Source organism: Mauremys reevesii, linkage group 11 (genome assembly GCF_016161935.1).
Source record: "Mauremys reevesii isolate NIE-2019 linkage group 11, ASM1616193v1, whole genome shotgun sequence".
In the NCBI taxonomy this organism is placed as follows: Eukaryota; Metazoa; Chordata; order Testudines; family Geoemydidae; genus Mauremys; species Mauremys reevesii.
The window spans coordinates 74,036,511-74,051,350 of NC_052633.1; the positions used below are offsets into that span (position 1 = coordinate 74,036,511).

The 14,840-nt window shown below is 56.0% G+C and overlaps 1 protein-coding gene and 1 long non-coding RNA gene across 11 annotated transcripts in view; one reads left to right on the forward strand and one right to left on the reverse strand.

The window, feature by feature from the left end:
* TNS1 (tensin 1) overlaps positions 1-14,840 on the reverse strand; it is a 252,557-nt gene that overhangs the window by 86,073 nt on the left and 151,644 nt on the right. For all 10 annotated transcript variants that reach the window (XM_039493617.1, XM_039493616.1, XM_039493614.1 and 7 more), the window contains 3 exons: positions 14,656-14,785; positions 11,446-11,511; positions 7,380-7,541 (listed from right to left, as the gene is read on the reverse strand). In XM_039493617.1, the coding sequence (XP_039349551.1) occupies positions 7,380-7,541; positions 11,446-11,511; positions 14,656-14,785 (358 nt within the window). The remainder of the gene's footprint in view (positions 1-7,379; positions 7,542-11,445; positions 11,512-14,655; positions 14,786-14,840) is intronic.
* Positions 4,838-8,852, forward strand: LOC120374256. The gene is made up of 3 exons (XR_005585961.1): positions 4,838-5,237; positions 7,392-7,557; positions 8,724-8,852. It is a non-coding gene; the product is annotated as an uncharacterized LOC120374256 (long non-coding RNA).

Here is a 14,840-nt window from a genome sequence, read left to right on the forward strand (position 1 = left end):
GTGTGCCCTTGTTGCCAAGAAGGCTAATGGCACATTGGGCTGTATTAGTAGGAGCATTAACAGCAGGTCAAGGGAAATGATTATTCCCCTCTATTCGGCACTGGTGAGGCCACATCTGGAGTATTGTGTCCAGTTTTGGGCCCCATACTACAAGAAGGATGTCGAAAAATTGGGAAGAGTCCAGCGGAGGGCAACGAAAATGAGGAGAGGCTGAGGGAACTGGGGTTATTTAGTCTGCAGAAGAGAAGAGTGAGGGGGGATTTGATAGCAGCCTTCAACTACCTGAAGGGGGTTCCAAAGAGGATGGAGCTCGGCTGTTCTCAGTGGTGGCAGATGACAGAACAAGGAGCAATGGTCTCAAGTTGCAGTGAGAGAGGTCTAGGTTGGATATTAGGAAACACTGTTTCACTAGTAGGGTGGTGAAGAACTGGAATGGGTTACCTAGGGAGGTGGTGGAATCTCCTTCCTTGCAGGTTTTTAAGGTCAGGCTTGACAAAGCCCTGGCTGGGATGATTTAGTTGGGGTTGGTCCTGCTTTGAGCAGGGGGTTGGACTAGATACCTCCTGAGGTCCCTTCCAACCCTGAGATTCTATGATTCTATGCAAAACCCTGGCCCGGCTCACTGGCACACAGGGGCAAGGTCCCATGGGGAGGTGGGGTCCCCTGTGGGGAGTGGGCCAGGTTGGCTCACCCTATAGAAGCCAGCACCAGGCTAACCTGCAGGGATTCCGCACTGCTAGGGACCATTGAGTTGCCCAGCCACGATTCACAGACCCTAACCTCTCCTGGGAGTGGCTGTTTCAAGCCCACCCAAGATGGGAACGGTGGCTCTCAGCCTTGCATTGACAGAGCTGGGGATGGGGGGGGATCAGTGGAGCTCCCCCTCCAGGCCCGTGCACACACCCTGACCTCCAGAGAGCTGGCTGCATAGACTCCTGTTGGCACTGCGGCATGTGGGAGGGAAATGGGCCCATCCGCGGTGACCCACCAGAGCCAGAAGTGTTAGATGGGGTGGGATCTGAGTTACTACAGAGAATTCTTTCCTGGGTGTCTGGCTGGTGAGTCTTGCCCACATGCTCAGGGTTTAGCTGATCGCCATATTTGGGGTGGGGAAGGAATTTTCCTCCACGGCAGATTGGCAGAGGCCCTGGGGCTTTTTCGCCGTCCTCTGCAGCGTGGGGCACGGGTCACTTGCTGGAAGATTTTCTGCACCTTGAAGTCTTTAAATCATGATTTGAGGACTTCAATGGCTCAGACACAGGTTTGTTCCAGGAGTGGGTGGGTGAGATTCTGTGGCCTGTATTGTGCAGGAGATCAGACTAAATGATCATAATGGTCCCTTCTGACCTTAAAGTCTATGATTCTAGACACAGCTCTCCGAGATCCCAGGCCTGCGGGGGCCACTCTGGGGGATGCCACATGCCTCTGAGAGGGGCAGGAGAAGGGTTTTTTTCCTACCTGCCAGGGCCCGAGCTCAGGCTTCCAGCAACTGCTTATGCGACAAAGATGCAGAGCTGAGCCGGGCACCACGTTCCTGAATCCCTCGTACGCCCTGGGAGAGATTCTGGGCTCTGACCCACACACCATCTCTGCATATCCCAGATGCTGGGACAGTTATTATCATTATTGTTATTTTTTTAAATTATTTTCTCTGTACTATACCTTGGCCAAGAAATTTGGACCTTGACAAAAAAAATAATTGACTACCCCTGCTTTATAGGAATCACTGAAATGCAGCCACCTCTGGGGAGGAACTCAGCAGCCCTTCAAGGGCCCAGGCTTAGACCCTCAAATGTTTGTTTCCAATGGGAGTCAAGTGCCTAAATACCTTTGAGGATCTCAGCCCCAATCCAATGTCTAACAAACGCAACGGGAGTCTTTGCATTGATTTATGGGTAGTCTGGCTCAGGTCCAAATGGAACAGCAATGCTATGCAGCAGCTGAGATCAGGAAGTGAATGATAGAAATGTACCCAATTAAACTAGCAGGGGAAAGTTAAGGAGGCAAAATGCAGTGACCTGTTCAGTGTTATGATGTGGCCAGGGTATTGCGCATAACATTCAGTTATTGCCAAAAAAATGCTCTGGGAGCTTTGATGAAAACAAGTAGCTGGGATCTTTGTCTTCCATCTCTTTGAAGTTTGAAAACGTTATGTCCGCACCGGTATTCTGCCGAGGCTGTGGGATTTTAAACACTTTCAGTAAAAACCTTTTCTAGTCCCCTCTAAATAGTTGCAATCCATATTTGTGATTCAGGCCAAGAAGACAAGATGTTTCTTCCACATCCGCTGCCCATCCGAGGTAGCCATCAAGCAGACGCTTCCTGCCCCATAAACGCTGTTTAAACTAACTAAAAAACTAAACCCAACTGAAATCCGTTGCTGCAATATCAACAGCAATCAATCAAAACAGGAAGCAGCTGGTCCCAAACTCTTTCTGAGCCGCTGTTTTTGTTTTTTTAATTCCTGAGGGGAGGATATTGGTCTAGTGGCGAGAGAAGATTTGCGACTCCCGGGGTCTATTCCCAGCAATGGCACATTGCATAGTCATTGCGCTGCCCCGTGCCTCAGTTTCCCCACTTCTGCACACTGGGTGTGAGAGCCCCTACCTCCCAGGCATAGCGAGGGTAGGCATTAGTTAGTGCTGGGTGCTACGTAAAGGCCAAGGAGGTGGAATTCCACAACTAAAGCCAAAATTCTCCGTCCTCGTTGCTGATTGGTCAAGTCCTTCCTTCTCCGCCTCTCAACCCGGCAGGGTCCATGTTCCACATTCTCCATCACCACCATTATTTTATCCCTGTGGCTGCACTGACCATCCAGCTCCCCTCCACTTCACGTCCTGCCCAGAGCTTTCTGCTAAAAGACCTTCCATTGCCGGCCGCCCAGCCGGCCACCGATCCGAGACCTTAGCTCCGCGAGGCAGCTGGAGCTGCAGCGGTGAGAGTGGAAGTGTTACCCGCCCCTGCAGCACGGAAAGCACCTGGTGGAGAGGATGGTGCTGGCAGCAGACTGCACGATGGGCTCAATTCAGACAGGGAGGCGCCCCCCACTACACTCAGTGGAGCTGCTCCCCCAGAATAGAGGGGAGCAGGAGGAGGCCTGCACCGATCCAGACCCAAAGTCGCGGCAGCTCAGATCCCGTGGTGTGGTTCACTGAGATCCTTCCCTGAGGCTCCACCTGACGTGTCAGACCCCCACAGCTCGGACACCTGGGCTGCTGCACGACCAGGTACATCTCAGCTCATCTATCCCCTGCCCTGGTGGAGGCCTCCGGCACCGGTGGCACCTCGGGGTCCCTCCTGCTCTCTGCCTGTGGCACACAACAGCGTTGTGTCCTGCGGGCCACGGTTCTCTCTCTCATCCAGGCTTGGGGGCTTGAGGCAGAGGGGCCTGGAAGGGGTTAGTGCCCCGTGATGTGCTGCACGTCAGACTAGCTGAGCTGGGGGGCCCTGCTGCTTGGAATTGATGGCTCTTTGATGGTCTCCTCTGTGCCTACTTCCGCACCACACGGACAGGCGGGGGCTGGATCCCGCCCGATCGAACTCAGCATGGCGGGGTCGCCATTGGATGCAGAATCAGGCCCAATAGCAACTGCTATTTTTCCCAGCAAGCCTTCCGGTGCTTAGGCGGCCCATCTTGCTATTCTGATGTGGCAGGAGCACACCGTGATGAAAGGAGTCTGGAGCCGAGAGCTGTCGCTTTTCCCTAGCCTGTCCCGAGATGGTGATCCTGACTAGAACACCCCAGAGACTCCCCGAACACAGACGATCAGGGACGACGGAGCCCGGATCATTTGATTTGAAGAGAGGAGGAGCCAGAGAGACAAGACAGGGCAGAGCTTCCGGTGCCCATAATGCCAAACGCTGCAGGGCCTGGCTCTCAGTGGCTGTGGCTGGCAGAGAGCAGTGAATAAAGGAGATGCCAGACACACGTGAAGAGATAAAACTAAGCAGGCCTGCCTGGGACGATCCCTGGCTTGAGTCATGCCTGGATCTTCCACAAGGCTCTGAGCCAGGACCGGAACGCTCGGGAATGGTAAATACGCTTCCTCCTGACAGCCTGGGCAGGCAGGCATGGCTCTACCAGAGAGAAGCCATAAATTGTGAGGCTTAGCCGGGTCCCTCCAAGCATTTCACGAGCCAGTCGTTATTGTTAACACTTCCTGCGAGGGGGATAAAGGGTTCTGAGCGCTGGTCTCCAGGAACGGGAACCACCGTTGCCCTTACAAGGGAATGAAACGAGTTCCCCACGCAAGGCAGAAAGCGAAGCCTCCAAGGCATAAAACATTTCTTCGCCGCCGTGGGCATCTTCCCCTGGAGCGCTGCATTTTCCTCCCTTTCTGGGGTTGGATTCTGGCAAACGCACATGCACAAGCAGCCGCCCGGTTGTCAGGCCTTGTTCTCACGCCAGCCTGCTCCTCATGTAGCCATCACTTCCCCACGCAGAGTTAGGAAAACATCGTCTCCTTGGCGTCCACCCGCCCCTCAGCAGCTCTCCATGCCCAGGATGACCTACTGATCTTCGATTCTACAAACAGGCCAGATCTTGAGGTTTTCCTCAGTTGCTCAGGCAAAACCTGCCATTGGCTTGGACGGGAATCTTGCCGGGGAAGGGTCCGGCCCTTTAAGATGTCAGCATCGCTGTTTTCCTTAGGGAAGGGCGGTCGGGACCCTTCTCTGCAAAGCTAATGAAGTCACGCTGGGTACCCGAGACGCCAGGCACATGCCTGAGCCCATGTGTCACGAGTCCTTGTTTCCTCCTCACTGCCAGGAATTCGGAGGCTGCCCCTTGCCAGCTTTCCATGCCCACGCTGTGAACCAAACCAAGGGGGAGGGGGACTCCGAGTGCAGCGCTCGCAGGCTGCAGGACGCAGAAGAAGCCAAGATGTCCAGAACTGGACAGACCCCTGGGACGCCGGCAGGAGCAATGCCCCAGGTTCTGCTCGCTCAGCCTGCCCTATACATCAAGCTGGGCAGTTTGTAAACACTTGCGTCACCCCGGAGGCGGCAGCAAAAACTGGGCATCTGACAGTCAGGCAAACATCCGGGGAGCCAGGGACACGTGCCCCACACGCCTTCAAAATCAAAACATCGGCTGTTCCCTGCAAGCCAACACTGATGGCCACGGATGACCAAGAGGCGAAGGTGCAGGAGGGGAGAGCGAAGAGGGAATATTCTGCCTATCTACAACGCTGCTGATCTGCCAAGCCCAAAGCCTTAGCCCACTCCCTGCAGGGCAGGTAGGTAGATAGAATTATCCCTGTTCCACAGATGGGGAAACTGAGGCACCGATTAATCATGCAACTTGGCAAAATCTGCGATAGCGCGAACAATAGAAAATGAGACTCAAGGCTAACCTCAGGCCAGCCGTCCTGTAAGATCCGGGTCTGACTCCTGGATCGCTGGTGGGAAGGAGGGGGGAGTCCTTAGACAAGCCATGCTCCCCTCTTTGTGCCTCTGTTTCCCCATCTGTAAAATGGATTAACGAGACCGACCTTCCTTTGCCTAGAGAGTGTGTGTGTGTGTGTGTGTGTGTGTGTGTGTGTGTGTGTGTGGTGATACAAGCACTAGATATCGCTGGAGTTACAAAGTGGCTGTGAGCTATAAAGCATGTTGAGACCCCTGGATAGGAGGCGTCGGGGAAGGACAGAAGGTTAATAATAAATAACAGTTTTCCCAGGCCCACGCTCCTGGCTTTTCTCGTCCGGGTTTTCTGCGCTCTGCCTTCTCCATGGCTGGCTGGATCGCCGCGGGCTAGTGACTGGGCTCAGACGCTGTAGCCCTTTCTACGCTCTCACCTTCCACCGCCAACAAGGACCCTCCGTGCAGCCAGCTGGGCCCCGCCCCGTACACACTGCTTGTGACATCACGCTCCATTGCCTTGGCAGGGACTGTCATTCCCACGGCCAGACGACCCCCGCCCTGCCCCCGCTGCACCTAGTCCCTGGGCCGGGCTGAGGTCCCCCCGGCTCCAAGCAGTGCAGCTGTGTGGCTCTCCACACCCAACAGTCCCCACTCCCTTTACGACTTGGACATTCATCCTAAGCCCCTTCTTGCTGCTCAGCTGAGCGGCTCCCTCCTGCCAATCCCAAAACCCAGTCGCCCCCACCAGCGGCCGGCGGCTGCGCTATGCTCGGGTGGGAGATCAAACGCTTTCACGGCTGGGTCATAACCCTCGGGCTGCACAGCCGAGTGCCGAGTGCCGGGCGTCGGCTCTGCCTCCCCGTGACGGGGCGGGGGCAGGCTAGCGTTCTCTGGAGCACCAGGACGGCGCCCTGTCTGGGACGAGATACCAGAGCCCATCGCCTGCCTTGCTGGGATCTAGAACGAGCACGAGCCACGTTCTGCGTGCATGTCGGGAGAACAAGGCATTGAAGCAGTAGCAGCCCCGCCACCCTCTCCCCACATATATTAACCACGCGTTCGTTTGGAACACAAGATCCTGGGGCAGGGACCGAGTCTTCTTCTGCGTCTTGGAGATGACCTCCTGAGGTCTCTTCCAACCTAATAGTCTATGATTCTATGACACCCCAGCACCCGCCACCAGTGCTCCCGTTTATGATAATCACCCTCCGCTAGAGTGATTCCGTCTGGCCCTGTGTCTCGTTTCTCTGGGCCTGGGTGCATCCGGGCTCTGGCCAGGCGCCGGCGAAGATATTCCAGTGAGCTCCCCAGCCCAGTTCTGCACGAACCCCGGCACTCTGGGCAGCTTGTCTGAGCCTCCTGACTGAGACCCACAAGGATCCCAGCTCTCTGGTGCCAGGGTCCCCCATCAGCCTCGCTGCCTGCAGGCCACAGAAGCAGCTGCCGAGACGTTGAGGGGATGACGGGCATGGGCATGGGAGGGGGGTGAGATGATGGTTCTCTGCCTGTCTCCCTGCCCGTCCATGCCCTGTAAGCCTCACACACTCCAAACTCCAGCCTGGCAGCGAGAGGCTGGATCCACAGCCCTAGAGACAGGAGGCCTCTCCCAGTCCACCGAGCAGCTCCAGCTTCCCCACAGCGCTACCCTGCCAAGGTGCCCACCCCCTGAGCTGGATGGACCAAGCCCTGAGGGCAACGAGTGGGGCAGTTAGAGCTTAAACAACACAGTGACGAGGGCGCCATAAATAACGTAGTCAGACTCCTATAACCCCCTTTGCTCGTTAGCCTCAGGTTTGAACTTCCCTGCAAGACCCGCTCTCCCCGCCGGTCGCATCAGCAGAGACCTGCAGGGGATGCTGTATAAAGGAGCTAGGGGGTTCTAGGAGGGACCCTTTGCCTCTGGAATGTGCCCCCCCCAAACAATCCTGCAAGAGCACCCCCTGCCCCCGCATGCTGCTAGCTTGTGAGATGCAAGGGCTGGTGGCCCAGGCAATGTAATAATATGTTCTAACAATGACCTGTGTCCGGAGCTTTGTGGGCCTGGTGGGGACCAGCCCAGGTACCCTCCATGCTGTCCTCCCGGCGGACGTTGAAGTTGTCGTAGGAGTCCCATCGGATGAGGGGGTCCGAGGTGTTGTAATCCACGGAGACGCTGGGGCCGTTCTCCAGATGTTCCATCCCTGGGGGCAGGCGGAGGTGAGTCAGTAAAGGAGGCCGAAGCTACACACGGGTCCGGTGTTGGAACGTCAAGGGGAGAGACGGGAGCGGGCCGGGCGGGATCGGGGGCGCGGGGAGAGACGGGAGCGGGCCCGGCGGGATCGGGGGCGCGGGGAGAGACGGGAGCGGGCCGGGCGGGATCGGGGCGCGGGAGAGACGGGAGCGGCCCGGCGGATCGGGGCGCGGGAGAGACGGAGCGGGCCGGGCGGGAGCGGGGGCGCGGGGAGAGACGGGACCGGGCCGCGCGGGATCGGGGCGCGGGAGACGGAGCGGCCGGGCGGGAGCGGGGCGCGGGGAGAGACGGGAGCGGGCCGGGCGGGATCGGGGGCGCGGGGAGAGACGGGAGCGGGCCGGGCGGGATCGGGGGCGCGGGGAGAGACGGGAGCGGGCCGGGCAGGAGCGGGGGCGCGGGGAGAGACGGGAGCGGGCCGGGCGGGAGCGGGGGCGCGGGGAGAGACGGGAGCGGGCCCGGCGGGAGCGGGGGAGCGGGGAGAGACGGGAGCAGGCCGGGCGGGATCGGGGGCGCGGGGAGAGACGGGAGCGGGCCCGGCGGGATCGGGGGCGCGGGGAGAGACGGGAGAAGCTGGGTTATTAGAAAGAGACAGGAAGTGAAAGGAGAGAGGGTGAAAGGCAGAAAAAGGCAGGACAAAAGGAAGAAGAAAGGAATCAGCCTCTGGAGATGGGAAAGACTCATCACAGGACCTGGTGCATCTCTCTGCCAACCCCAGGCTGTTCCAGTCGGTCATTCCCCAGGGGTTAGTTATCCTGCCTGATGCTGGACTCCCAGCACGTCCCAGCACAGAGCATCCTGTGAACCAGCAGATCTAACTGTCGGGAAGCAAATCCTGATCAAACAGGCAGACGGACAGAGGGGCGCGTAGGGGGACAGACAGAGGGGTGCGTAGGGGGGCAGACAGACAGAGGGGCGTGTATGGGGATGGACAGAAAGGAGCAACTGGAGCAGACACAGGGCCATGTTTGGGGACGCACAGTGACAGAAGGGCATGTGTAGAGATGCACAGACTGAGGGGTGCTGTAATAGGGGGGCTTTTTCTTGGGCCAGAGCCTGAGGCCAAACGAACCCGGCTTACAGGATGAACCCCACTGTCATATGGTGATGATAACACTCTTTCCATTCCCATTAGTAACGCTGGAGGACACGAAACAGGAACTACTAAAGTTGGACGTTTCAAATCAGAGGTCTAGATAATTTGCATCCAAGAGTTTTAAAAGAGCTGGCTGAGGAGGTCGCTGGACCATTCATGTTGATTTTCAGTATGTCTTGGAGCACTAGGGAAGTTCCAGAAGACCGGAAGAAAGCTAATGTTGTGCCAATTTTTAAAAAGGGTAAATGGGATGACCCAGTAATTACAAGCCAGTCAGCCTGACATCAATCCCCAGCAAGATAATGGAGCGGCTGCTACGGGACTCAATTAACAATGAGCTATAGGAGGGTAATGTAATCAATGCAAATCAACATGGGTTTATGGAAAATAGATCCTGTCAAACTAACTGGATAATTTTATTTGATGAGATTACAAATTTGGTTGATAAAGGTATATATCATAATATAGAGACTTCTGTAAGGCATTTGATTTGGTACCGAGCAACAGTTTGATTAAAAAACTGGAACAATATAAAATTCACTTGGGACACATTAAATGGATTAAAAACTGGCTAACTGATAGGTCTCTAAATGTAACTGTAAATGGGGAATGATCATTCCAACAGGTATGTTTCTAGTGAGGTCTGCAGGGATTGGTTCTTGGCCCTATGCTATTTACCATCGTTATCAATGACCTGAAATCGTCACTGATAAAGTTTGCACATGACGCAGAACTTGTGGGGGGGTGAACAGGGAAGAAGACAGATCACTGATCCAGAGTGATCCAGGCTCAAGCAAACACTGTGTGTTTTAATACAGTTAATTGTAAACGTATCCATCTAGGACCAAAGAGTGCAGAGCGTACTCACGGGATGGGGGACTCTATCATGGGAAGCAGTGACTCTGAACAGGATTTGGGGGTCATGGTGGGTCATCAACTCAACGTGAGCTCCCAGTGTGACGCGGGGGCCAAAAGAGCTAATGCGATCCTGGGATTCATCAACAGGGGAATCTCGAGTTGTTTTCTCTCTGGACTTGGCACTGGTGCGACCACTGCTGGAACCCTGTGTCCAGTTCTGGTGCCCACAGTTCAAGGAGGATGTTGATAAATTGGGGGAGGGGGTCGGAGAAGAGCCACACGAGTACCACTGAAGGATTAGAAAACCCGCCGTATAATGACAGACTCAGAGCCCTCAGTCTGTTTAGTTTAACAAAGAGACGGTTAAGGGGTGACTGGATCACAGTCTTTAGGCACCTACCCAGGGAACAAAGATTTGATGAGGGGCCCCTCGGTCCAGCAGAGGAAGGTCAAACCCGACCCAGTGGCTGGAAGTCAAAGCCAGACAAATTCAGACTGGAAATGAGGCACAACTGTTGGAGTAATTCGCCCCTGGGACAATTGACCAGGGCTCGGGCTCAGTTTTCCATCACTGACAATTTTTCAATCCCGATCGGATGTTTTTTTCCCAGAAGACCTTCTCCGGGAATTGTTTTGGGGCAGCTCTATGGCCAGGGGGGGAGGAGGTGTGGGGGGGTCCAATTAGATGGTTCCAATGGTCCAGATGATTCCTGTATAAACGGAGCCAGGTTTAAGCGCTGAGAAGGTCCAGCTGGAGAAAGAGCTGGAGGGAAGAGACTGCAGGGCCCTGACTCAGCAGAGAGCCAGAGCAGGAGAGGAGGCTGCGAGCAGGGAGAGAGGGAGGAAAGCTCTCAGGCAGGGCCCTGCGAGAGACCCTGACTACCCAGGGAAGAGACCAGGAAACCCAGAGGGCCATGAAGAGGCAGGGTAGGAAGTTTCCCAGGGAAAACTGCAATAGGGAGAAAGGTTCCAGCCCAGCTGTGCAGTACAGGGCCCTGGGCTGGAACCCAGGGGCGAGGCTGGGACCCGGCTCCCCTACCGGCCCCAAGGAGGGGTCCCTACCAGCCCATCCCAAGGGTAGCGGAGCCCCGCGAGGGGGCAGCAGACTGAACCGAGCACCGGCTGAAGAACAGCCCGGAGAGGCCGGAAGGGTTTTGCTTCTGTTCGGAAAGCGGGGGGTGGGTGGGGAGTCACCTGACAGAGACACCCCCATAGCGCCAGCGGCCACCCCCAGGGCCCTAGCCCAGCGAGGAGCTGCCGCGCTGCCCCTGGCCACGAGGGGGCGCTACGTGGTGACTGGACTGGCCGGATAGCTGGGATTCCGAGAGTCCCAGTTCCTGAGTGACACCCCCCCCCCCCGCATGCCTGCCGGGAGTTTTGGTCTCAGTGCTGAGCTGGGCCTGGCCCGGCATCACTGGCAAGGTCAGCCCGGCTCCCCGCTGGCCCTTTCAGAGCAGGGGCCCGGGCTGCGCTGGCCTGGCCGTACGCTCCACGCCTCGGGACCAGCAGCTCCCTGGGTGTCCTGCCCAGAGAGGGCTCCGGCCTCCGTGAAGGTGGAGGAGGGGATGGGGGCTGCTCCCCTCCCCAGACAAGTCACCACGAGGACACCTCATTCCAAGCAAGACCGTATTACTGAGCAGTACGAGACTGGCACCGCACACGGGCATGCTCCGCGCCTGGCAGCAGGGCCCCTCCGCCCATGCTCACCCACAGCAAGGAGCTGCCCAGTGCCAGGGGGGTGGTGGCACAGGTGCAGGGGGATGGTGGAAGGGGAAGGGCAGGGGATGAAGCGGACGGGAGCGGAGGTGGCAGGCACAGGAGGGAGTGGGTAGGGGGAGCAAGGGGCTCAGGGATTAGTAGCTTTGGGCTGCAATGCCCCATGCAGAGGGGCCGGCAGCCGTACCTTGGATCTTCTCAGGGCCGTACGAGAACACAAACTCCACCTTCCCGTACTCCGGAAACCGGTCGTCTAGGATGGGAACAGAACACAGGAAACTCAGCGTGTGTCCAATCTCCTGCACCGCACTAAAGCAGGGGGAGTCCAGACGTCGTTCACCAATGGGCAGAGCCATAGGCAACCCTTTGCTGTTTCCACCCTGAGAGCTTAGCCTGGGTAAAATGTCAGACTCCCAACTATGGAGACGGAGCCCCCAGTTCAGCAAACATAAAAACGTGAGAACATGAGAACGGCCAGACTGGGTCAGACCAAAGGTCCATCAATCCCAGTATCCTGTCCTCTGACAGTGGCCAATGGCAGGTGCCCCAGAGGGAATGAACAGAACAGGTTATCATCAAGTGATCCAGCCCCTGCCACCCAGGGGCTTGAGCCTATAAACCAGGGATGACAAAGTCCCGTCAGGAGCACGGTCCCCTACCAGTGTGCATTCAACTGCCGCTGAACCACAATCGCCAGTGTGCGTTCTACCTCCATGGCCATTCAGCTCAGCCTCCCCATAAGCCACCAACAAACCCCCAAGAAAGGTGTCCACTGCCACTCAACACGGCGGTGCCCCATCTGCCTTTCACACCGTGCTCAACACCAGAACATCTGAGCAACTTCTCCACCCAACTGTCAGTCGCTGCTGTAACGGGGAGTCCTTCCCGCTGGGGGAGGCCCGAGACACGCCTCCGATGGAAACAACGAGTGATTCTTGGCCACCAGCTGCAGTATGTGGCTTCCTCCCTTCGCTCTGCAATTCAATCAACTCTTGAGACTTAAAACAGGTGAAGGTGGGGGCTCTACAGAGGGGAGCCTGAGCTGGGAAGCCTGGTCCAGGGCCAAAGGGTAATTACAGTAAGAAATACATCCTCAGCATGTCACTCCATCAAAAGTACTTTCTCTTACTCTTGCAGGCTGTAAAAATGTCATGATGTCTGTGCGGGAGTGACTAATATTGTTCCAGGGCTTAGGTCAACGGTTGCTGGCATAGCCCCCGCATGCAGTGCATCACCTCGGGTATTTCCGTAGTGTCCCATTTCACATCCCCGCATCTCTGGGGCATGGTTGTAAATTACTCGCTGAATCAAGAGCTGTGTCCAAGGGTGGGCTGCTGAAACTAGGGGACACCTTTGTACCGGACGGAGTGCAGAAGACAGAGTAACAGCACGTGTTACTGGACCAGCTGGCAGGTGAACACTGGCTCGAGTGGCCCGGGCATGACCCACGAGAGATGCCGAGGGGCAATCACCCCCAGCGAGTTCAAACCCAGGGTGCAGCTTGGGGAAGACGACTTGGCGAGCAGGGTCACATCCCTGGCCACACGTGCAGATTGCGGGCAGACCCACCCAGCCCGAGGGGGAGATCTTCAGCCTGCACTGGGGATGAAAGCAGCGGATAGGGAGGGGGAAATCCGAGGTCTTTCCCCTGCAGTGATGTGGGCAGAGACAGAGCAACACCAGCAGGTCAGTGAGCTGCAGAGGAGGAGAGAAGACGGTAGGGCTGGCTGGACAAAAGCAACGCAGAAGAGACCTTCACCCTGAGGTAGGGCAGGGACCTGGAGATGAGGACGGAGGGAAGCAGCAGCATTTCAGGCCGAGAGCCGGTCAGGAAATCTTTCTTTTTCTTCCGTAAAATTTCAACAAAGGAGGGGGGGAAATCGATTTTGTTGCAATTTCTCGTTGAATTTTTTTTTTTGCATTTTCATCAAAAATGGAATTTTTTTCCCTAAAATTTCCCTTTCACTAAAAAGCTATTTTTAATCAAAAAATGTGTTTGGATAAAAGATTTCCAGCCAGATTTACGCACGAGGCCTCCAATGGGACTAAAAGGGGCTGAACGTGGTGGGCGGGGGGCTCAGAATGGATGGGTGGCTGTAGAAAACTGCAAGTTTTGTTGTCGGGAAATTTTGATTTTTCTTGGCTGTAGACCAACCAGCTGTAGCTGGACGGGTGGCAGGAACCCCGAGCAGGACTGAGAGGAGATGATACAGAGGAGTGACCAGGGGCAGAGTTGAAGGGACCTTCACACAACAGCAACCTATGGACGGATGAACAGACCGACTGACCCAATGAATTATCAACGGGGACCACTTAGGATATACAGTGCTGCTGGCGGCAAGAAAATCACCATCTACTCTCCAGGTATTGTGTGTTTATTGACAATGGGGGAGGGATAGCTCAATGGTTTGAACGCTGGCCTGCTAAACCCAGGGCTGTGAGTTCAATCCTTGAGGGGGCCATTTGGGGCTTTAGTTAGGGATTGGTCCTGCTTTGAGCAGGGGGTTGGACTAGATACCTCCTGAGGTCCCTTCCAACCCTGATATTCTATGAATGTTCAGCTCAGTGTGGCCACACGGATGTGGAGGGTAGGATGCAGGTATGAAAGAGGCCTAGTGCGCAGGTTTGCATCAAGCACAATGCTCCCATCTCAGGCTAGTACCCACTGGTAGCTGGACGAGATGGCGAGAGCAACTTCCCAATGAGCTTGGCAGAGATTCCTTACAACTGCCCTAGACAGGAGCAAGTGTGAACCTCCATGCACATTGCTCCAGGATACGCCGATCGGTGGGATATTCCCAACCTGCGGTGCTCAGACGCCACGTAAGAGCCTAGGTAAGGAGGCAGACCATGCATGAGCTAATCAGCTCTCACAAGTGAAGCGGGGTGAAACTAGAGAGGCCAAAGACAACCCAGATTTGAAGGATGCGGCGCTGGTGATGCCTTTTCCACTGGGCTGGCACTGGATCAATGAGCTACCATGGTGTTGGGAAGGGCTGTGCAATCAGCTTAGATAAGAGGCAAAACCAAAGAGGTCGTTACTGATCCCATTGCACTTTTAATGTGGAGAAAGGGGTCACCCCAGGTGGACTGAACCCGGGTAGCAGCTAGATATGCTAGAGAGAAGCAGAGATAGTTTGGGGAGCAAATTGGGATCCTGATATTCCAAGTCCTCTGAAAATTACCGAAGTCCCGCAGTCTGGGGCTGATATATCTATGTTCCCAGACACCCTGGTAATGGGAGCTGCATCAGAACCGCAATGGAGCAGAACTGTGAAAACCAAGCTGGCAAAGTAACTCATTGATGAACTCCCCCAAACCGTGAGCGGCACAAGGTTCCCCCGTCCAGGCTGGGTCCCACATCCCGCTCCCCGCCCGGCAAGAAGGACACAATCACCTTTAAAGGCTTCGTCCAGGTCCTCCTTCCCAAAGACAATGCCGAGATCATGGATGGCGCACGTGTGGAACTGCACCCGGAAAATGACGTCTCGGGTCGGGCTGCGGAACTTCTTGTGGTAGCATTTCAGCTGCCCGGGAGAAGGGAAGAGGTGTCAGCCTCTCCACAACCTGACCAGGAAACGC